At 35.5% G+C, this 23492-nt stretch overlaps 1 protein-coding gene and 1 long non-coding RNA gene across 9 annotated transcripts in view; one reads left to right on the top strand and one right to left on the bottom strand.

Moving 5' to 3' along the window:
* Positions 1-20208, top strand: part of Glra2 (glycine receptor alpha 2) — a 187276-nt gene extending 167068 nt beyond the window's left edge. For all 8 annotated transcript variants that reach the window (XM_021722797.3, XM_040288903.2, XM_040289007.2 and 5 more), the window contains one exon: positions 18660-20208. In XM_021722797.3, the coding sequence (XP_021578472.1) occupies positions 18660-18938 (279 nt within the window). In that variant the 3' untranslated portion in view covers positions 18939-20208. The remainder of the gene's footprint in view (positions 1-18659) is intronic.
* Positions 1-23492, bottom strand: part of LOC120890861 (uncharacterized) — a 130348-nt gene that overhangs the window by 85071 nt on the left and 21785 nt on the right. The window lies entirely within an intron of this gene.

Raw genomic sequence — 23492 nt, 5'->3', positions numbered from 1 at the left:
GCTTTTTAAGGCTTTGCAGGTGATTCCAACATGCAGTCCAGTTTGAGAATGACTGCTCTAAAGCCTCACTTATTAAAATTTCTGTTAACCAGCAGAGTCAGCATCACCTGGAACTTGTCAGAAATTCAGCCTCTCAGGCCCACCCCAGATCTTCAGAATGAGGAAGTGCATTATGAAAGGATCGCCAGGGACCTGGAAACATGAAAGCTTAAGAAGTGATGCTGTAGAACATATTGCAAAAAGTCCACTTAGAAAATGTATACACATTGCAATATGCACAATCTAAAACAAGGTACACTATTAAGACATGGGAAATGGTCCAAAGCTCTAAATAAATTATTTTTTCATTTGATATAAAATATTAAGTTCATTACAATAGTTACTCGAATTATTTATTGAATTTTATTTTTAATTGTGAAAAATTTCAAACACAAACAGTAACTTGATCTTTGTTTTGCACAGCTGAGAATGAACTCAAAGCCTTCTGCATGCTAGGCAAGAGTTCTACCACTGAGATGCACGTCTAGCCCTTGTTTTTCTGAAGAAGAGTAAGCATTAGCTCTTAGGTAGCATAGATTTCTCATTCTGATGTTGGGAACCAAGCATGAACTTCATGCAACACCATATCCTGTAACTCTGAGAAGGTGCCCTCTTAGCTCTGTATTCACATACACAAGAGAAAATCTGAAATGTCATTCAATAGAATCCATGCTAGAGTGAGGAACTTCACCTTTATTAACATGATGGAACTTTGCCCTTAGGTATCTTAGTAAAACAACAGTTCTAAATAGTCATATGAACTTATTCTGGAGCATAAATATGCTTTCAATTGGATAGTTTGGTAGTTTATAAGGATTGCTGAATGTTGTACAGTCAGCTAGTCAGCTCCAGGTGACCAGAATTCAGATGCCTTAATTCATTTTACAATCACCAAATGTTCTTTCACACTTATGTCCTTTATGACAGATTTTAAAAGCTTACAAAAATACATCATGAAGTTAGCCTTCCTCAGTCAAGCTAAGTATCCTGTTAACTTGCTTCATTATAGCACTTTTTTTCTAGAATAATTCTTCCATTTAATTACACTCTGAGCCTTAGTTTCTTTACCTGTAAAAGGAGTCTAATAAAACTTTCTCATGTGCTTTATGTTAGGAATAAGCAAGATTACACATGTAAAGAATGATGCTTTGTGCACACCCGATGCTCATCAAATATTCCCTTTCTCCTGCCTTCACTTATATTTCTGAAACCCTCAGGAAAATGTCATCAGAAATTTTCTAAACAGCAGAGTCCATTAGTCTTTCAATCTGAAAAACCTGTCATGGTTTCTGATACATAACAAGTGCTTTAAAAACGTTTGTTGAATGAATTTTTGGTTTCTACTCAGGATTCATAGCTTGGGGATCTAAAAGTGGACAGCTAACCATCCCTAAACCATCATAAGACATGCCATTTTTTACAAAGGACACTTTAAATGTGTATAGCTATGTGTGTTTCAGATTCCATCCCACTGATAATCTGACTTCTACTCCAAAGTACAAATCTGTGAGAAAAGCAATAGACAGTTACATAGAATAGTATAGTGGAGCTCTTTATGTAAACTTGTCTTCTCATGTTCATGTCAAATGTCCTCTGGTTCTTTAATTAAAACTAGATTTTTATTACCTTAATTGCTATTCAGTGTAAAAGAGACTAAAAATTATATGTTAAAATCCAACACAATAAATGCAAGCACTTAGGAGAAAACAGAAAAAGAGTAGTGGCTACTCCTTAACCAAGGTGGCAGAAATCAGGAGGGAAGAGAACCTCCTGAAAGGAGTTGTTATTTTTGCTGAGGATAGAAGATTGAATTATAATTTACCAAGGAGACAAAAGTCAAAGAGAATCACTAGACAGAAGGAATAACACATGGAAAGGCCTAGAAAAAGGAAAAGTTTGAACCACTGAGTGAACAGAGAACAGCTAAAACATAGTATTTGTAATGAGACATGATGAAAAATAAAACTAGAATAATCCATTAGGGTCTGATTATAAAAGCCCTTGTCATCTGTGCCAGTAGGGTCTGCATTTTTATACAGGAGCCAAGCAATCAGATAATACATAGGCAGAAAAATGAATTCAGAAACTCTGAACACTAGTTCTTATTTCTTATAAGATGGTTTCTACTCCTGAGAAGCTCTTGAAAACATAGGAGTATTTACAGCTGTCTCACTGCTAAAATCAATCAAAAGCTGTACACACAGAATCTAGGACTCAGTAGAAAAAGTTCAGGGCCTAGCATAATGCCTGGCACATAGGAGGTGGACTCACAGACTCTTGTGAAATCCCTGTGCTTTCTCAAGCATGATGAGTGACCATTGCATTAAATTTAAACAGAATGTGTGACTCTGCTCTTCATCAAGAAGCCCCTCTTTTAGATTCCCCCATAGCTAGCACGTCCCTATCATATGGTAGATGTTCAGGATATATTTAAGAAATAAATTCTAGCAGCAAAGAAACCAATTGTGACATTTAGTACAGTACTTTTCAAATTGAGGGGTCATGAAGTCAGTTCAGTGCTCATCAGCAGCATTTTTGAAAGAAAAAAGCTGGGAGAAAGGATTAAAATATCAGAGTGCATCCTAATTTGGGAAATTACTACTTTCTGATTTTTTTCCTTTGGATATATTAAGGTGTGTGGGAGTGCATGTATATGTGTATATTTGGTAATGGAAAATATGTTTCCTATTTTGGGTCGCAGCAAAAAGAGCGTGTGTGTGTGTGTGTGTCTGTGTTTGTGTGTGTGTATGTGTTGTGTGCATTAGATTACTGTCTTTGTTTTTTTCTAACTTTACTGAGATATAATCAACAAAATTGCATATATTTAAGGAGTACAACTTGATTTAATATATGCACACATTATAAAATAAAACATCATAATCAAACTAATTAAAACATCTATCACCTCATATGGTTGCCAATTTCTTTCTTCATTCTTTCTTTGTGGAGAGAATACTTAAGATCTATACTCCTATCAAATTTCAAGTATATAATACAGTATTATTAACTATAGTCACATCACTGTATATTAAATCTCAATAATTTTTTTACTTTGCATAATCAAAATGCTGTAACCCTGACCAACATCTTTCCATTTCTCCCTCCTACCATCTCCTGGAAACTACCATTCTATCTCTACTTCTATGAGTTTGATTATTTTAGATTTCACATATAAGTGAAATCTTATGGTATTTCATAGCAAAAATATTTTGAAAACTAGTCCTTTCAGGGTGGATCAGGAATCCTTCTCATATATCCTCAAGAGGCACAGAAATAATAGCTTATTTGGTTTTTACAATGACAGGGATAGGAGGTGTATGTACCTTGTACAAACTGCTGGCACCTCCCTAAAACTAAGACTCTTATCCTTGTCTTGCCAGCCCACTCTCACACCCCACTGGAGGAATGTGATGCTCATGACCCAGTGGAGTCATCACTCAGTGCCTTATGCCTTCAATGTCAAAACTGTGTCATCCTCAGCTGGGCACAATGTGTGCCTTATTAAGGCACACAGCTAGAGGGGGAAAAAGCAAGACTAACCTAGAAGTTAAGTCCATTTTCTTTGAAAATATATCTACTTAGAAACACATAATGTTTCCTCTTTTCTTTGATTATAACTATTCCATTGGCATCTTTGAAAAGAAAAGGAAATCAGACTCTCAAATACTATCTTACATACCTTCACACACACTTTCTTAACTAGAAACTCAGTTGGTCAACAATTAGATCAACAGATAACTGGTGTTATTTTCGCATTGTGATCAATCTCTGCCTTCTGTGTTTACAACAATCAATCTTCCCTCTGGGCCCACAGACAGGTTTTCTGTCTGAAGTCTTAAATCTGGTAACCATAGTAATGAAGCAGAGACAAGGGGAGATTTAGAAAATGTACTACAGATGCTCTATCAAAAAGAAAGAACCTTCATTTTATCCATTATTTTCCATTTTATTTGTTTTATTTGCAAGAGGTACTTGTAAGAGGCATAGCTGAAGTGCTAATGAACAAACAAATTGCTGCAGAGAATGTGGAAGAGAGCTAGGGCACAGATGATCTGCAAAACTAATTAATAAGCCAGAAAAAAGGGAGCATAGATTGTGCTTCTGGTTCACTCCACTGGTTTAAATGTCCTTGGGAGAAGCAATAGGAAAGTGCCTCCTGATTGTTTACAGTGTTCACCTGCCTCAGTAACTGCTAAATTTAAAACAGAGCCTATAGTCCATATTCATTAGAGAAAAGCTAGCTTAAGAGGATCATGCAAATTCAGAAGGAAGTAAGATTGGCCAGAGAGAGCAGGAATATGTTGTTTTTTTTTTTTTTCACCTGGAGAACCATGTTTGTTCTACAGCTGTGTAAAGCAGTAAAGTGATGGCCCACGGACATCTCACCCCTTAGGACATGCCTCATTGCCCCTCTGCTCAAAAACTCCTAACACTTTTGCCAAGCCTGGGTGATTGCAGCATGAATTTAACCTGGTTCTTCCATTTTGTAGGAAGACATCAAGGGCAAGACAAACATAGAGGTGATCTTATTGAGTTCTCAGTTCTTGAGTTTATTGAGCTCCCTGCAGAAACAAACAACTCTCTAAACTTTGACTGCCAACAGCCTTGACTCCTTTTTCTCTGTGCTCCTTCCAGGAGAAATTGAGCAGTGGGAAGGAAGAGGGAAAAAAAAAAGAAGTGGTATTTGGAAGGCTGATATTATTGGCTATTATAGGTTATTATGTATTATTATAAACATATAACAATACAACTTATGTAATATAGAATAAGGCTGAAGCAGGAGGATTGCCAAGTTTGATGTCAGCCTGGGCAACTTAGCAAGATCTCCTCTCAAAAGGAGGAGTGCTGGGGCTGTAGCTGAGTGACAGAATGTTTGTCTACCATGGGTGAGGCTCTAGGTTCAATCCCCAGTACTGAAAAAAAAAACTTGGATATAATAAAGATAACTCCATGAACATGGTTGTTGGACTCTAAAAAATTCCCAATTTAATGTCTAATCCTTTACATAATGTGAGGTTACATGTTACTATTTGGGGGGCTTTTCTTATCCTATACTCTATATTTTAAATATTTTATATTAGAATCTTCTTCAAAATTATAGCAGCAGCAAAGGACTTGCTGCTTAACTGAAACCCTAGGAAATGATTAAATATAATATTAAACAAGTGAAAGATACTTGACAGAGAAATTAGAGCAGGGTGTCTCAAAACTGGATTAAACATCTAGAACCTTTGGAGAGGTCAAAAAAGGTTGCAGCTGTACATGATATACTGATTACATCTTTCCTGTACTTGGGGCACTGCCTTCAATGTGGTTTGCCCTCTTAGACTTTTACATCAGTAATTTTCACACCAAGTCAGAGACTCCCACAAACAGAAGATATCTAAATGGTCACATAGTTACCTAAACCATCCAGCATTTCCAACAAATAGTTAAAATCTTGACTGTCTCTAGCAACAAGGAATCCATGACCTTCCAAAGGTATGTACCAGATTTAGTAATACAGTTGTTAAAGGTTCATCACTACATTGAGTTGTATTCTGTCTCCTTGTAATGTCAGCCAATTATTTCTGATTAGGTCCCTTGGAGCCATTAGTATAAATGTGAATCTGAATTCATAAAATCCCTTCACTCTTTTGAATATACTTGTCATATAAGCCAGGCTGATCTCTTTTCCAGACTTTACTTTCTTGTTCCTTTAACAGTTCTTTGTGTAGTATGCTTTCAGAAACCTTAACTAATCTGGAAGCACTCCCTTACTGTTTACCCTGCCCTTAATCTGTCCTGTTTGTACCTTATGACCCAGCCCTTATTTTATCCAATGACTTATGGAGAACAATCTATAAGCTGGAGTATCAATGAGATTCTCTCTTTTGATACTGAATGAATCCCTAAGATGCAAGATAATTAAGAGACACTAACTCCTAGCTAGAGGTAGAGAGAGTCCATGTGAGCTACACTGTAATGGCACTGGAAAATAGGATCAGTTAAAATGAGGCTCCCTTTACATGGATGGTTAGTCTATAACATATCCATGATATTCATGTATATTCTTTGGAGGCAGTACATTCTGTGTTATTATGGAAAGAGTGACAACTAGCTTTCCTTTAATTACTCTAGCATAGCATTTCTTCTTCCACAGTATCTGGTGGCCTGTGCATTCCTTTACCATAGCAGATATCACACTATGTTACAATCATCTGTCTATAGCAGGATTTCCCAGCCTCAGCACTATTGATATTCAAGGCTAGATAATTCATGTGTTCCAGTGGAGGTTGCCTATGTATTACATAATGTTTAACAATACCCTGGGATCTACCTACTAAATGCCAATAGAATACTTGCCTCTCAATGTGACCATGAAAAACGTCTTCAGACATTGTCAAATGTCCCCTACAGAACCAAATGTATCCCAGTTACAAATTACTGGCTATATGTTCTAGACATGCTCCTCCAAATTCATTCTGACTTTAAGGAAAAGATGCTGTCGTCTTTATCTTGTTTCTTTCCAAATTCTTGCCACATTATTATATTCAATACATCTTAATTGAAGAAAACTATAGTAACTTGCAATAATACAATGTTTTGTAGTTAAAAGTATGGAGTACCAGAATATGTGCATCCATATGGGTTTTGTCAGGAAAGGAGAGACACTAAACTTGTGCCAAAATAGGGGTTTAATATAATAATCAGGGTTTATGAATGTGTGAATAACCAGGAGAATGAAGATCTAAAAGGCAATTATTAAAAGATGAGACTTGCACCTAAAATTCTGGGTTGGAAAGCAGATGCTCACAGGAAAATCTTGAGACACCACAATGTGTAGCCACCAAATTGGGACCATAAAGCAGGAGCCCATAGAAAGTTCAGGAATACTACTGTATCTAACAAAGCAGCCTCATCTGACAACCAGTGATTCCCGATAATAATGGGCTCTGGTACTTTCCACCTTCTAAATCTCCCAAATTATCTCACTGCTAAACATTAACCCAAAACCAATCAAGAAGAGAATTCTGGGAAATGAACAGATATCGCTGCATGATGCTCACTTTGACACCAAGTGTGTAAGTACAGTATACACAGAGAGACTGAAGCATGATAATGGTTTGGAGAATTTGGCAGTTAGGATTATCCAAATTAGAAAACAAGCAAATTCTTGGTGTGATTTATCATTGGTGCTATTGCTATTACTGTTTTGTGTTTAGCAATGGGTTCATTCCCTGATCACCTCTCCCTCCACTCTCAATGTTCAATTTGAACCCAGAACAGATGGTAAATGATGTTAATAATCTAACAACTCATATTCCAGATGGAAAATGTTCACCTTCATGCTTCTTCAAATTTAATGTGTCTTCTGAGCACTCCTCCTAGAGCAGAATTGACAGAAACTATTAGGAAGGAATTTCCATATGCAAGGCATAGCTACTCTCTTGAGAAATCAAAACATAGCAACTTTGTTATCAATTTTAAGCTACTCTCTCAGACTGCATCTGATATCAAGTGAAATATTTCTGCTTTATAGATCACAAGCAGAAAGAAAAACAATTAAACAATTACTTCTAGTCTATTAAAATTATGGTGCTATAGGTAAGACATGATCCAAAGTACAATGAAGTATAAATTTTATATAGAAAATTAGATTCAAAAATATATTTAAAACATATAAGCTTCAGATATTGCATGGTCCATGAAATCTAAACAATTTACTATCCAGTCCTTTATAGAAAATGTTTGCTGATGTCTGAGGAGAAGAGGAACAGCAAGATTTGAAGTCTGAAATGTGAAAGGGACATTAAAAGAACCTTTGAATGAGAGCCACTGGAGAGTTTTGAGCTGAATAAGACCAGACTTGATTCACATTACACCAAGATCCCTCTAGTTGCTATGTTCAAAGTAGACATTATTGTTGGGAGAAAGAATTTAGAAGCTGGGGATCTAAAAGCCACTATGGGGTGGCTCAGACCAGTATATAATGTTAGAGGTGGCAAAAAGTAACTAGACTGCCTTGAATCTTGAGCTGATTTAAATCCTGAAACTTGACATGTTGCATAGTCTCACATAGATGCATAGGAGGCTAGAAAATGCAGTCTGTCTGGTGCATACATGTGACAAACTAAACAGGGGGTTATCAAGTAGGAATGATTTTGCTCCTCTAGGAGATACTGGACAAATGTAGACATTTTTGATTTTCACAACTAGAGGAAGAGACATGCTACTGGTATCTATTGAGTAGAGACAAAGGATACAGCTAAATATCCTGAAGTGTAAAGCTCATTCCTAATAACAAATAACATCTGGCCCCAAATGCCAATAATGCTGCAATTAAGCAACACTAAACTAAAGGACAATCCACCACTGAAATAGAAAATGAAAGAGTCTTGGTGGGTAACTAGGTAGCTTTAGCACAACTCAACCTCCTATGCCTGTGTTCCTTCCATCTGTAGACTGCAGCAATATTGATTCCAAAATTCCTGCTCATAACATAACTGTTCTGTTTTTCCTCCCTTGTGCACACATTTCACCTGTTAAAGGCTTGTCATGAATTAAAAGCCCTGATGGCAATTTTTAATAAAAATAATATAATGTGTGATTGAAGCAAAGAAGATTTTATGTAATGAAAGCTACATGGTACACAGTACCACAGTATAGATACTATTTTTTAAAAGAGATTTGTAAAGATAATGTTCCACTGATTAGAACTTCAAGACTTAAAACTGATATTTGGTAATAACCATAGATTTATAGGAACTTCACTATCTTTGCCAAATTCAAATGGATGGCATATGAGTTCAAATTCCCTAATATTAAACAAATACATCTTAGTTTTTGCTATGGGTGATAAGTTATGAAGCCTAATCTATTTGGTGAAACACTTTTATATATCCAATTCATGCTGACTTTCATTTACTTACCTTTATTTTTTTATTTGAAAATAGATACATAAAAGTATTTCTTCAGAGGCTGGTTTGTGGCTCAGCTGTAGCACATACAACCTAGCACATACAAGGTGCTAGGTTCTATCCTCAGCACCACATCAAAAAATAAATAAATAAAATAAAGGTATTGTGTCCAACTACAACTAAAAATTTTTTTAAAAAGTATTTCTTTATATTCTGGAGGATCTGTCTATTCCATTTTATTTTACAGAGGAGTATACATTTTCTTCCAACATTGTTAATAAGGTAGATCTAATTTTCATACTATCTGGCTGCTCATTAGCTTATCAGTGTGCCAAACAAATGGACAATGTTTCAAATATAAATCATAAATACTTCAGTTCTTAAGTGACATTGTTGAATTTAGGTTTTTCCCTAATTTTATATCAACCCAATATGCAAAAATAGGCATAAATAAGCAATCTATGAATAAGATGGATTTTCATGTAACAAAAGATTTTGTTTTACCATTCATTTAAGAAGCATTTACTTAATATACATTCAGTGTAAGAAGGTTCAGTCAAATGTTGTTCTAGGTACTAGGAATATCAAAATAATCAAGGACCCCGTCTTGGTTATATGAAAGTTACATGAAAGAGGCTGGCATGTAAATAGATGATTTTTTTCAATATTAGAACTTTATAGTTATATATAGTCATTGGGTTCATTCTGACAAACTCATACATCCGTGGAATTCAATTTCAGTTCTTAAGAATCTGATTTTAGAAAGAAGCAGTAAGTTTTGTTAGGGAGGCATGTGCCATTTGCTACAGCAGCTTAGGAAAAAAATGGCCCAGGTTCAGAGGTCAAGAAAGATATCCTGATTAGGAAGATGCAGAGTGAAGTCAGAAAGGACATGAAGGAGCACACTAGTTGAAAAGAGGTGAGAGGTATTCAATGCAAAGGGAAGCAGTTGAATAAAGTCAAAGGTCATGAAACCCAATGGAAGAAGGAGGTATGAGGCAGGACGTGGGAGTTCTTGAATGTCACACAAAGGAGAGTGGGAGATGAGAAACTGGAAAATTATTAAGCCTTGAAATGGAAGCAGTGAACCAATGCCACCAATTCTGCTGCAGCATAAGGCAGGGATGGCTTCATAATTTGTGTGACCCAGTGCAAAATGAAAATGTGGGGTCTTTGTTCACAACACATTATTTCAAGATGGCTAAAGCAGAGCATTATACCAACCACAGGACACTTACAACCATTGGTTCCTGTGTAACTGCATAGTGTGCATGCCTATGAGGTTGACTCTGGTAGAAGGTATCAGGGTAGGGGTAGGAAAGACTTATTTTCATGCAGTCCATTCCCTATTAGGTCAGAAAGTCTTAAACATATCAACTAGCTAGAGATTAGTCTCAAGGCAACATATTAACCAGTGTTATAGTCCTGTACTCACAAATTCATAAAAAATACTAAATGTGCAAGCTCTTCTGAGCAAAAGAAGAGCAAAACAAAACATTTGAGACATAGTCCCAAACTCACAAATATGTGAAATTAACCCAAGCCTTTTGGATTTAAGCCCAGTATTTTCCTCTACTCCTAGGAGATATCAAGGAGACTAAATCTGGAGTTGAGAGGGATGAGATGGAAGTTCCTTGGGAGGAAGATTGATCTAGAGGATGCAGAAAGGACTGAGATTGGTAAAGAGAAAGATAGCAGCTAAAAGATGATGGTTGTCCCCTCCCCTTCCCCAGGAAGCACTACTTTTCTGAGCCCTTACCCAGAATCAAGAGAATTGTTACAAATGTGATTACTGAATAACTATTAGGAACCAGGCAATGTCCTAGGGAATAGGACTACAGACTTTTACACACTCCCAGGAACTCATCTTCCATTGTTTGAAGACAATAGTAGAAATCAGTTATCAATGTCCAGAGTCTTTGATCACATATTCTTTATTAGGAAGTCGAGATGTTTATTGTTCAAATGGGAACAATAATATAATAATATACAATATAATAATAATGTGTTGTTAAACCCCTATTAACAACACATTGTATTACAGTGCTGCTAGTTGTTCAATGATATAATTCCCATAGTAGGGTGGATATTGAAGCTTTAGGTAGTGAAACTGCATCTCAGACAGCTAAGAGAAGATATAGGCAGCTCATTTCAGAAAGGACCATTGGCCAGATTACCCTGCATAGTTTACAGAGTTTTTTTCACCAACATGTTCTTGGATACATTTTTACTTCTACTTTTAAATTGGAAAAGCCAGGATTCAATCAGGAACACATTCATTCTTATACATTTATAATATTTCTTAATTTACTCCAAGGATTCTAGGTTTGGATACCTAGCTGTTGGAAGTGTAAACTTTGGTACAATGATGACTCAAAAACCCTCTTACAGTTACTGTGCATAATAAATCAATTACTTCACATTTAATGGCACAAAACAACCAACACCTTCTTATGCTTAGGAATTTGGAAAGGGCAGAGTGGGAATGACTTGTCTCTGGTACTTGTATGAGGTCTCAGCTGGGAAGCTTAAGAAGCTGATGTTAGTCATGTTCACTTACATGTCTGGTAACTAGATTGGGAAAATTATAAGACTATAAGGTATAAGAATACCTACACATGGCCTTTCCATGTGGCTTGGCTTTCTTCCAGCATAGTGGCCAATGAATAAGGCAGAAGCTATGTCATCTTTTATGAACTAGCATTTGAAGTCATACAATGTTACTCCACTGCCTATTTCAGTTACAAACAAGTCACAAACCTGCCCATGTTCAAGGTGAAGAGATACAGACTCCTAACTTTCAGTAGGAGGAGCTTCAAAGTCACAATGAAGAAAAAATATGGATGGGAGATATGGTAGAGGCCATTTTTTTTACAAATATATTCTGCCACATCCCAACCACTTGCCACAAAAATTCATTTCTCTTCCATGTGCAAAACATATTTACCTCCACTACAAAGACCTGCAATATTAAATGCACACTTACAAGAATAGTAAAATGGAAAGATATTTTTGGTATTGTTATCTTACTTTCTGGATAAGGAGAAATAAATAATAACTTACAAAATATTTCCATGGGTGAAACGGATCACAGGGTTTGAAATAAAATGTAGCTCAAAACCCAGGATGCCCTTCCAGTCACCTACATCACATCTCCATCTGAATGTATCAAGGGTACCCCCCATCACAGCATTATCTTACCCCACATAATATGATCCTCTTTTAATGTTTTCTCCTCACTGAATGGCATTATCATTCATCTAGAGGTTGAAGCTGGAAGTTTACCTGCACAACATTTAACAAACGTGTATGTGCCTGTGTGTGTGTGTGTGTGTGTGTGTGTGTGTGTGTGTGAGAGAGAGAGAGAGAGAGAGAGAGAGAGAGAGAGAGAGAGAGAGAGAGAGATTCATTTATTCATTACTGGGTTTTTTCCACTAGAATTTAATCATCAAAACACCAGAGACTTTTCTTGTTCACTGCTGTATTGCTACCACATATCAGAAATACATAATAGGTGCCTGATAAGTATTTTCTAAAATATGAATAAATAAATGGCACATGCTTAAGAAATGAATCCCAGAAACTGCTTTTTTCAAAAATCAATGATTCAAATATCCTCCATTGAAAAATAGATGATCTGTTGATACGATTTTATTGTGGAAACACTGCCTTTCATAATATGCCCAAATGACACTTTGATAGTTTTAGTTCATTTTACCACATGCCATTAAGCAACAAGAAACTATATTTGCTTTTCTTTATTTCAACTTCATTCTGCAAAGCTCAGTGAGAATCTTCATCCATAATCTTGAATAGAAGCCATTAGGGGCTTGATAGGGGCAACTATTCATACAAATCAAAGATTTGTAGGGTCTTTGGAATCAAACAATTTTAGAATCAGACAGACATGAATTTGAATCTCAGCTTTATCATTTATTAGCTACATAACTTTGAACATGACTTCTTTTGGCCTCAATTTTCCTAGGAAATGTGAGCTGCACCATTGGTTTAATAAAAGGAATGACTGGATTTAAGTGCACAGTACACAGTCATAATCAATAAATGATATCTATTTATTACTTACATATATTCACAAGGTCCTATATTATAGAGAAAGAAATTGAGGTGCCAAGAATTGAGAAAAATTTTGCCAAGGTCATTCCTCTTACCCATATCTAGGTAATAGAATTGGTCAAGTTTTTTTTTTTTTTTTGTGGTACTTGGGTTTGAACCCAGGGCCTTGTGCATATGAAGCAAGCACTCTACCCACTGAGCTATATCCCCAGCCCCCCTCCTTTTTGAGATTTCTTTTGTAGTTGTAGATGGACAGCATGCCTTTATTTTATTTGTTTGCTTTTATGTGGTGCTGGGTTCGCCCAATGCCTTACACATGCAAGGCAAGCACTCTGCCACTGAGCTACAGCCCCAGCCTATGAGGATACTGACTCATAAAAGGGAAGAAGGAGAAAGGAGGGGGCAAAGGTGTGGGAATGATGGTGGAATAAGTTGGACATCATTACTCTATGTACATGTATGAAGACACGAATGGTATGAAAATAGTTTGTGTACAATCAGTGACTTGAAAAATTGTGCTCTATGTGTGTAATATGAAATGAATCACATTCTGCCATTGTGTATAACAAATTAGAATAAATAAATAATTTAATTTTTAAAAATGGTCAAGTTTATGGATAAACATCACCCAGCCATAATTTGCTAGAGGGAACTTTTCATTGAAAAGTTTGGACTGTTTGGACTTGTGCTATTTCCAAAGGATGACTAGAGATTCCATTATGACCTTGCATTGATCACTACAATCTCCAATTCCAACTGAGTGATTTCCTGTTCCTAACAGAAAAGAGACTCAATCCAATCAAGGAATATGGATGGGAGATGCAATAGAAAGAACTTGCTCCTGCCTTGATTTAAGGAATCATTTATTTTCTCCTTGCTAGGGCATAAAAGAAAAACCCAAGATATTGGTTCAACTAAAATCTTTTATTTCATAAGTACCATGTCCTTAATTATATTGAAATCATTTCTTTTAATAAACAATTCACTATAGTGAAATTATGGTGTAATTTCACATTTAGACAGGAGTTATCCAAACACAAAAATGAGTACATTTTAAAATAAGTAAAACTGATGCACAAAATGAATTAAAGTAGATAATCTCAAATGAATTACACAGTGCCATAGCAGTGTTTCTTACAAAACACAGGATTTGAGATATTATCAAAGTAGGGTATAGAAATTATATACATTAAAACTTTGACCAGAAGATTCATTTTCTGTAGGAATTTAACAGATCAGTGAATAACAAAACAGGGTCATCTAGAAGTGTTTATTGATTAGTAAATGAAGATGGTGGATAAGCAGAAATAATTAACTAATTGGGTTCCTAGCTCATTAGAAAAACTGGAAACATACACCTAAAATTCTTTCCTTACTGGGAAGATCGGACTCTCCCTGTGAATATGCTCAACTAAGCTGTCCCTATAGATTGCTCTTTATTTTAGCTTCCATTATCCATGACCCAAAGCCCTTCTTCATTTTGTCCTCATATAGGAATCTTACCATACTATCATAACATTTTACTCTAAACCTTCTAGAAAGGCATTTAGTCACTCAATGTAATACACAATATTCAAATTGGTTGCAGTTATGTTTTCTGAATCAACACCATACCCTTTTATGTAGATAATTTAAGCTTATATATTTAATAGGCATTGAATGATTCATAATGGTAAATAAGAAGACTCTTAACTAGCATTCAAATCTCCTACATATTAGAAATTAAATGGATAATTTGTACCTGCAACAGATTTATTTTTGTGGTGGAGAATTTTAAAGAATTAATTTAATTAACTATAACTATGCTCAGAAGCATAATTTGAAATACTATTGGATGAATGAAGACAACATTTTCAAGCATAGGGAATACCTTAAATTCCATTTTTCTCACTATTCAGCAAACATTTATTAAGCACCTACAGTTTATTGTACAATAATGATATTCTAACCTAGCATCCTTCTATTCTAGCTCTAGTAGTTAATTAAATGAGTTAATCTCTTCAGCTGTCCATTCACAGTATGTGGGGAAAAGGCTATAGAAATTAAATGAATGAATCAGTCTGAAAATAAACATTTGATGTATATATTTAGGTTTCCTTTTGTTTCATGTGCTGATAATAAGGTACTACCCTTTGTATTTCTTTAGGGGCTCAAGAATCTAAAAGAATCTTATCTCATTCAAACAGTGAACTATATGTTTAATAATGAGTTTCTAAAATGTTTTTAGATATGAGAAGAGTAATTTGAAAGATTCTATAATATGGAAAGAGAAAAAAGCACCATAAACTTAGGCAAATAAGGGGAAATGTTTGTTGAGGAGTTGTTTCCATTTGAAAAATAAGTTTAGATTTAATAATATAGAATGGGTTATGCATTTTAGAGATGGGCATTAGAACTCCTCGAGGCCACTGGTCTCCAACTTTTTACACTAGAGTCACTAGCTTTTTAAAAATTTAGATCCTAAATTGTAATCCTCATGGATTCTGATTACTTTGATCTGAAAGAGGATTGGAGAAGAAGTGTGTGTGTGTGTGTGTGTGTGTGTGTGTGTGTGTGTGTGTGTATGTGTGTGTATTATTGTTTTAAAGTTCTCCAGCAACCAGAACCAATACCCACTGCTCTAGGGCATGCTGGACATTTTTGGCATGAGGTCCCTGAAGGTCTTGAAAAAAAATAAGTAATTTGCATAAAGCCAACATCGTTTATTGGCCTTAGATTCAGGGCTACTACCCAAATATTCAAATTCCCAGTGTAGATCTCTCTTTGCTAAACAAACTGACACCATTTCTACTTCACTCACACACTGGTTAAGATCTAATTACCAATTTACAGTTGTTAAAATGTTCAAGACTGTGTATAACCCATATCACAAGCAATGCCCCTCCTCCTAATGACCTGTTTGCTTCCTTTCTTGCTAAGCACTGAATAAATTTTTGGATGGTCATGATGACATTATAATGATTAACATATCTATTTATTCCACATTTTATAAAACTTCACTTATTTGAAACTTTTGCTTCCATAAAATGTATCATTCACATTTTAAAAGAAAAGAAAATAGATTTAATATTTGAATCTGAGTCCTATTTGAGTCTTTATTGTTGAGTTTATATGGCTGTGCACAGGGAAATACTCAGATGTCAGGCTGAGTGTTCTTTGCCAGCTTCCTTATATGATAATGCATTTAGGTTAGCCTCTTCCACTGGATTCTGAAAGCTCATGCAGGTAGAGCCCTTGTACAACTTCATCAACTGTCTCCCAGAACTTAGCACAATGCTTGCCATAGAGTCAACACTCAATAATAAATTGCTGAATGACACATCCTTTATTATATTTTATTTATAAATGAGAGAGAATACCTTGAACAGAGAGTACCTTGTATAAGACAAATAAAAGTATTGCCAAAAATGGCTTTATTTCACAGTTAATTTTTACAAGAGCTATGGCCTGAGGATTTTTTTTTTATTAGAAACGGGCTGATTAAATGTTATAATTAATGTCTTTTATTGGTAGCACTAGATCCATTCATTAATAAGAACTTCTATCAAGTAAATAAGCCTTGTGTTTTCTACTCAAATTTTTATAGAGACCATATCTACATGGCAAATGGTGACATGGAGTATTTAGCAACTCGAATTCTAAATCATTGTCAGGTTGCAATGCAATATTCAGCCATGTTTACAGCTGGCCTCACCAGAAGTACTGGATCACAGCAGATAATGTCAATAAACCAAGGGCCTCGAACTCTTCTGAACTCTCTTCTTCATTTTCAGGCTGCATGTAACTCACACGGAGAGAGAAGCAGCACCTGGCTAACTAATCTAGTTAAGTGATCCACATGGAAGCCAATCTGTCCTCCTTTCTGGACTTTGCAGTCATCCATCTGAGTACATATATTGTAATCTAATCAAATCATCATAAAATTCTTGCATTACTCTTTAAACCATGTATTTTCTCACTCCTCATTCTTCACAGAATAAACTGAAATACTTCTTCTCACCTTCCTTACCTCTACTAGGATCTTCTGTTGACCTTATAAAATTCATTTCAATATATATGATACAGTTTGTCCTTCCACCCCATTTGGGATACAGTTGAGCTTTCATTAATATTATGTTAAAAGTTCTGCATTTAGGATACCTTTTATGCCTGAAGGCATTACTGACATGCAGTTAACATTGATGAAATAAAGTAAATAGTAGGTTTCTTGCATTGTGGAAAACATGGCAATGATTATTATCTGCCAAGGTAAAGCATTCAGCAAGGGGTTGTATAATATTGTGGAAGGCGGTGATCTAGTTACAAAAGAAGATTCAATCAATGGCTATTAAAAGGTAAGTTTGTACTAAGCAGATCATTTCAATCCCACCTTTTCAACCCACCATTCAACTTCCCCTTTGACCCAACTACATTTGCAGATCCCATATACATGTCTCTAAGGCTATTTGCCCATTACACCTAGGAATAAAAACAATTTCCAGTCTTTTATCTTATTCATGTAGAAATAACACAAAATATCACTGATATCAGCTAAAATGGCACATTCATTTATTTATTGTGACACTAGGGATTGAATTCAGGGCCTCAGGCATGCCAAGGCAAGCTCAACACGGAGACACATCCCCAGCACCCCAATGACACTTTTAAATATGGTAGAGATGATTCACTGGCCAATGTTAAAAGTCAACACTGGATGCGAATATACTTTGTATACAACCAGAGATATGAAAAATGTGCTCTATATGTGTAATTAGAATTGTAATGCATTCCACTGCCATATATAAATTTTTTAAAAGTCAACACTGGATCTGGGTGCAGTGGCACACACCTGTAATCCCAGCAGCACAGGAGCCTGAGGCAGGAGGATCGAGAGTTCAAAGGCAGCATCAGCAAAAGCAAGGTGCTAACAACTCAGTGAGACCCTGTCTCTAAATAAAATACAAAGGGCTGGGGATGTGGCTTAGTGGTTGAGTGCCCCTGAGTTCAATCCTTAGTACAAAAATTTTTTAAAAAGTCAACACTGGAAAAAATTAGCCATGGTAGAAATATCCACACCAAAAAATGAATATTTAATCTAGAGAGCCAGAGAGGAAACCAGTGTACATTTTAAGGGGTTCATATCAGATTTAACAATATAAAGCTAATGTTACTAGAGAAGTGGTTTGTGGATGGGTAATGATGCTAAAATTTCCTAACTAGGGATCAGGCACTTACCAAGGGCTGAGGAAATGTTGTTTTTTTCTTTTTTAATGAATGAATGGATGAATGGTCCTCTTCATAGATTTACAATGTAATATTAGAATTTGGAGAACTAGCTTTAAAACAGTCTATTTAAATCTATGTATTCACAAACTAGATTTTGGGAAAGTCAGTACTGAATATCGTGTAGGTGTTTCTGTTTGTTAATTAATTAAAATGACCAGAAAGTCATTATTCTTACCCTTAATTTCTTAGCCTGGAAAGTTAATTAACTGCATTTGTTCCATGAATAATGGAGTCAAACTTTAAAGGGAATTCCCCATTCCAAAAGCCTCCTACACCACCAGTTAACTGTGATTTATCCTTTTACTTCTAAAGGATTTTAAGCCTCTTCAAACAAATTTGATTGATAACCAATCTGTGCTTCCTCTGTCTTTATTCTACCAGGAAGAAGATGTTACTCGTGAAAGTCGTTTTAATTTCAGTGGTTACGGGATGGGTCATTGCCTCCAAGTGAAAGATGGAACAGCTGTCAAGGCCACACCTGCCAACCCGCTTCCACAACCCCCCAAAGATGCAGATGCCATCAAGAAGAAGTTCGTGGACCGGGCAAAAAGGATTGACACAATATCTCGAGCTGCCTTCCCACTGGCCTTCCTAATTTTCAATATCTTTTACTGGATCACGTACAAGATCATTCGGCATGAAGATGTCCACAAGAAATAGATGTGCCCTACAGACCCTGGGACCTTCTTGCCTAAGTATTGTGCTTGTAAATACACAGTGAAATTGTCTTTATATCACTTTGACAGAGGAGAATATTAAGGGAGGGGGGAGGGAAGATCATGGGGGTGGGTTTCCTGGCACCTACATGGAAAAAAAGATAAGTTATGTGGGCAATGAAGAAAGCTGTTTGCACAAAACTAAGGTGTTGCAGAATCACGTAAGCATAATTCCTATCCATAGTCTTAAGCGTTGTTCTTTCAGATGATGCATCAATCAGACATGATATGCAGGGTCAAGTTCTCAAGGGCTGATTACTTTTTGGTTTTGTTTGGTTTAGTTTTGACTAATTCTGGTACTGAAAAGTTTGCTTAAAACACATACAAACACACACACTGAAAATGCTTACTATCTGACCATAGAGACTAGTCTATAGTGAATTGAGGACCAAACTTTTTCAGGAAAATGCTGCCTCGTTTTTAAAACAAGCTTCCTGAGCTATGTTCTTTACAATGTCTGTAATTAGTGTTCCACCCAAGAATCCTTTTGTGGGTTATAAGTCATTTCTACTTATCCAAACAACAACAACTAAACAAACACCAATGACAAAAAAAGAAAAAGATTTCTACTGTCTGTGTAGGTGTGCACTTTAATATTATTTTTCTCTCCTAGATGTAATTTTGGAGTTTAAATTGTGTATCGTGTCATTGATTTGATAGTGTACCCTTTCAAAAATAAATGCCCATTTTATTTTAGATCCAAGTTAGTACTATATAAATATATATACATATATATATCTTTTGCTTTTGCTATATTTATGTGCAACTTTAAGTGCCCAAGTGTGACTTAGCCATTGCAGCCACTCGGTCACAGTATTTATGGAGATGGTATGTCCTGAATGGTGTAGCTCAGATTAGCTTGAACTTCCCATTTCTGCTTTCATTGTAGATAAAACTATTAGTCCTAATGTTGACTGATCCATGATTTCTACTGTCTATCCAAGTGAATATCGTTTTAAATATCCTTGATTAAACTTAAAGAATTTTAAAATTGTACTGTGATTTTCATAACCCGTTGCCTTTTTGGTACCAGAGCTACGTGGTTTGAATCCTGGCTACATGTTTTAAGTAAGAAATAAAGACGTATTTTTGCTTACTCAGATAAAAGACAACCTGTAAAAACATAAGGAAATAATTAAATTTTACATGTGCTGTAAAAGGGGTTATTTAAAAGTGCATTTGTTCAATTTCAATAAAGCTAAGTGTGCCACAAACTTCTCTAGAGTGTTTCCATTTTTGTTCTGAAATGTAAATCATTTAGATGACAATAATAACTTGGATTTTTGTATCTGGTCTTCTCATAAACTTAAAGCACTTATACAGCTATTATATTATTGATACTTATAATATTCCTGTGAAGAGAGAAAAAAATGTTATTTTCATTGTAGAAATAGGGAAATGGAAGTGCATTGTGAGCAGAATCTAAAACTGGATATTTTATATGAGAAAAGGTAATGTTCCAAGGGCACTGAGAAATAATAGAATTTGAAGGTGAGAATAAACTTGAGATCAACTGTTGTAGTTACCCATCCTGATTTTGTACAGAATCAAGTTCCAAAATGAAAGCAAAATTCTGAGAACCTAAGTAAAGAACAGGTAACTCTTCTTATCCCTTACAGAGTTTCCTTAACCAAAGATATCCAACATAACATTCTCAGGAAGATTTATAAATCAATGTTTATGATCTTCTAAACCTATTCAAATAATTAAAAAAAACTTCCATAGAGGAGAATATCTCAGAATAGCTAGAAATATGAACTTTAGGTTTAAAGACAAGCTCAACCACCTATCAACCATGTGATCTTACGTATGGCACCTGCCTTCTCTAAATAGTGTTTGTTTCATAGTGCTTTAAGCAGACTGGGAAAAATGCAGGTAAAATCTGCGCCATGCCTAAGAAACATAATAAATTCTTAATGACTAACAGCTTAATAATAAAATTATTATTATGAATAATATTGACTATCCTCTGAATGGAAGCTTCAGAATATATAGTCTTGGCAAGTTTTATGCCATACTTTTTGCATCACTCCTAAAATACTAATTTCTTTCATACTCCTCAACAAGCAAAAAAGGTAAAGTTTTTGTTCTCAAATTCTTTTCTTCCCGCTGCAAAACAGTAAAATTGAGGCTAAAATGCCACTCCAAATGGGCCTGACTCCAGAAGAATCCTAGGGGGAACCCTGATACTACATGAGAAGAGTAGAGAGGCATTTGGCAGAGAAAATCTTAAGCTAACCAATGTGTGCACCATATAATTTGTGGAGAGTCAATGCAGCTCCCTCCATTAGAAAGTCAAAAGGTATAACTGCCAGCCACTCAAGTAGGTGAAGGCATCCTGGATAGCAAGAGGATTTCTTGGTTTTTGTATGGTTTTAATCCACATTCAGTGAAAAGAACTTGTAAATACACCAATTTGGATTATATAAATAAGATAAAATTACAGGGAGGATACTTTGAATACTGAATACTCTTGTGAAAGAGTTAATGTCCCATAACGTTACAGAAGATTTTATTTAGGACTTTTTTTCATAATAGTAATTGGAGGAAAATAGTTCAAGAGTGAAATCACGGCTTGAGGAAGAGAACTTACTACCTATTTTCATTAGACTGGAAGTTTCTGAAAGAAAGTGGTTATATTTTCATAGGCTCTCCTCAAGGCCTGACAAAAAATAAATGCTCAATGAATATTAGTAGTGTTACTAGGAAAACATTAGTGAAAGAGGCTATGCTGTGCCTATTGACAAAGTTACGTAAATTTTCCCCAATGCAGAAATCATATGAGATAACTCTCCATTGCCACCATTTTTCACATCAGGATTACTGGAGGATTAGTCTTTTAAACCTTTTTTCAGTTCCTACCATTTGGTTTTGAGAATACATCAGAATGAGCCAGGTGTAGTGACAAGAGCAGCTCAGGAGGCTGAGACAGGGGGATCACAAGTTCAAAGCCAGCCTCAGAAACTTAGGCCCTAAGTACTTAACAAGACCCTATCTTTAAATAAAATATAAAAAGGGTTGGGGATGTGGCTCAATGGTTGAGCACCCCTGAATTCAATTTTTGGTATTGAAAAAACAAAACAAAACAAAAACAAAAACATCAGAATGGTCCTGCATGGTGATTCACACATGTAATCCCAGTGACTCAGGAGGCTGAGACAAGAGAATTCCATGTCTGATTTCAGTGTGGACAAAATCCTATCTCAAAATAAAACATAAAAGGGCTGGGGATGTTGCTCAGTGGAAGAGCACGCCTGGGTTCCATCCCCAGTACCACACACACACAAGAAAGAATAAATCAGAATGACTTAGGATTGAATCTCTTTATGGCATTCTCAAATAACTTGTTCCTAAATAGATGCTACAAACTAGACTAGCTGTAAATGTTTTAAAATCCATCCAAACAGTGTTAGCATTAAGCTCCTCATCTATGCTACTAAACAGAACTGCCAAATTCTGAAAGCAAAATTACCAATAAAGATTAAATGAATATCATTTTACATTTCACTTACTCCATTAATATCAAATAAGAAGGTTCTAACCAAAACACAGTACAAAATTCCATACTATATGAATCACAGCTTTGGGGGAAAATCTATTCAGAATTTTTTTTTAGGTCTTACACATTTCTAGTTTAAGCCTGGAGCCAATTTGTGGGATGAGTCTGAATCATATGTCTGCCAGATATTCTTTTAAAATCTTCCGACTTCTACTTTAAACTTTTTCGTACTTTTGCCAACTTGGATGTTTTTTTAAATATAATTTGAACGGTTTGAGCAATACATATTCTTCATAAGTCACAAAAAAAGAACTAAAGAGAATAACAAAACCTCATGCCCATATAGTGCTTTGAAAATATCAATATATTTTAACATCTACAATAGCATTTGATTCTAACAGTCATCCAAAGTGGCCAGATCAGAGTCAATATCCACCCTTTGACCAATAGATAAACCAAAGCAGTATGAATTAAATGCCATGAACAAAATCCTATTAGATTAAAGGTTAAGCCCCCAGTATAGTTTGTTTCTTAACTCCTCAGACTATGAACTATCAATATCTAAGAAAAGAAAAGCCTGGAAAGTAAAAAGTAATGGTACCACTACTTGCCTTCTCATAATAATATATATTGGAAAGGAAGATTATTTACATTGAAAATTTCTAAGAGAAATGGTTCAAATTTGTGCATATAGCATTAAAAACATCTTCAAAGAAACTCAACATGTCATGTGATTGAATAACCCCAAAGATACTTGGGTTGAAAAATAGTCCAACATAATTCAATTTAAAAGGTGTTTATTTCCATTTTGAAAGAGGGAAAATTACCTTCACTTTGTCACACATGATCCCACATGAGAAAAGATGCATTCTTCCTACTCTGGTACAAATGCATTTTATAAATAACAAGTAATACATTTCCCCCGAGCTGAGGGCAGTGTGTATTTGATGTTTTTAGACTATGAGCCAGAATTTAGAAAGTACATTATCACTTTGGCAC

The sequence above is a fragment of the Ictidomys tridecemlineatus genome, chromosome X (assembly GCF_052094955.1).
Source record: "Ictidomys tridecemlineatus isolate mIctTri1 chromosome X, mIctTri1.hap1, whole genome shotgun sequence".
Lineage (NCBI taxonomy): Eukaryota > Metazoa > Chordata > Mammalia > Rodentia > Sciuridae > Ictidomys > Ictidomys tridecemlineatus.
This window is presented reverse-complemented; position numbering and strand designations above follow the sequence as displayed.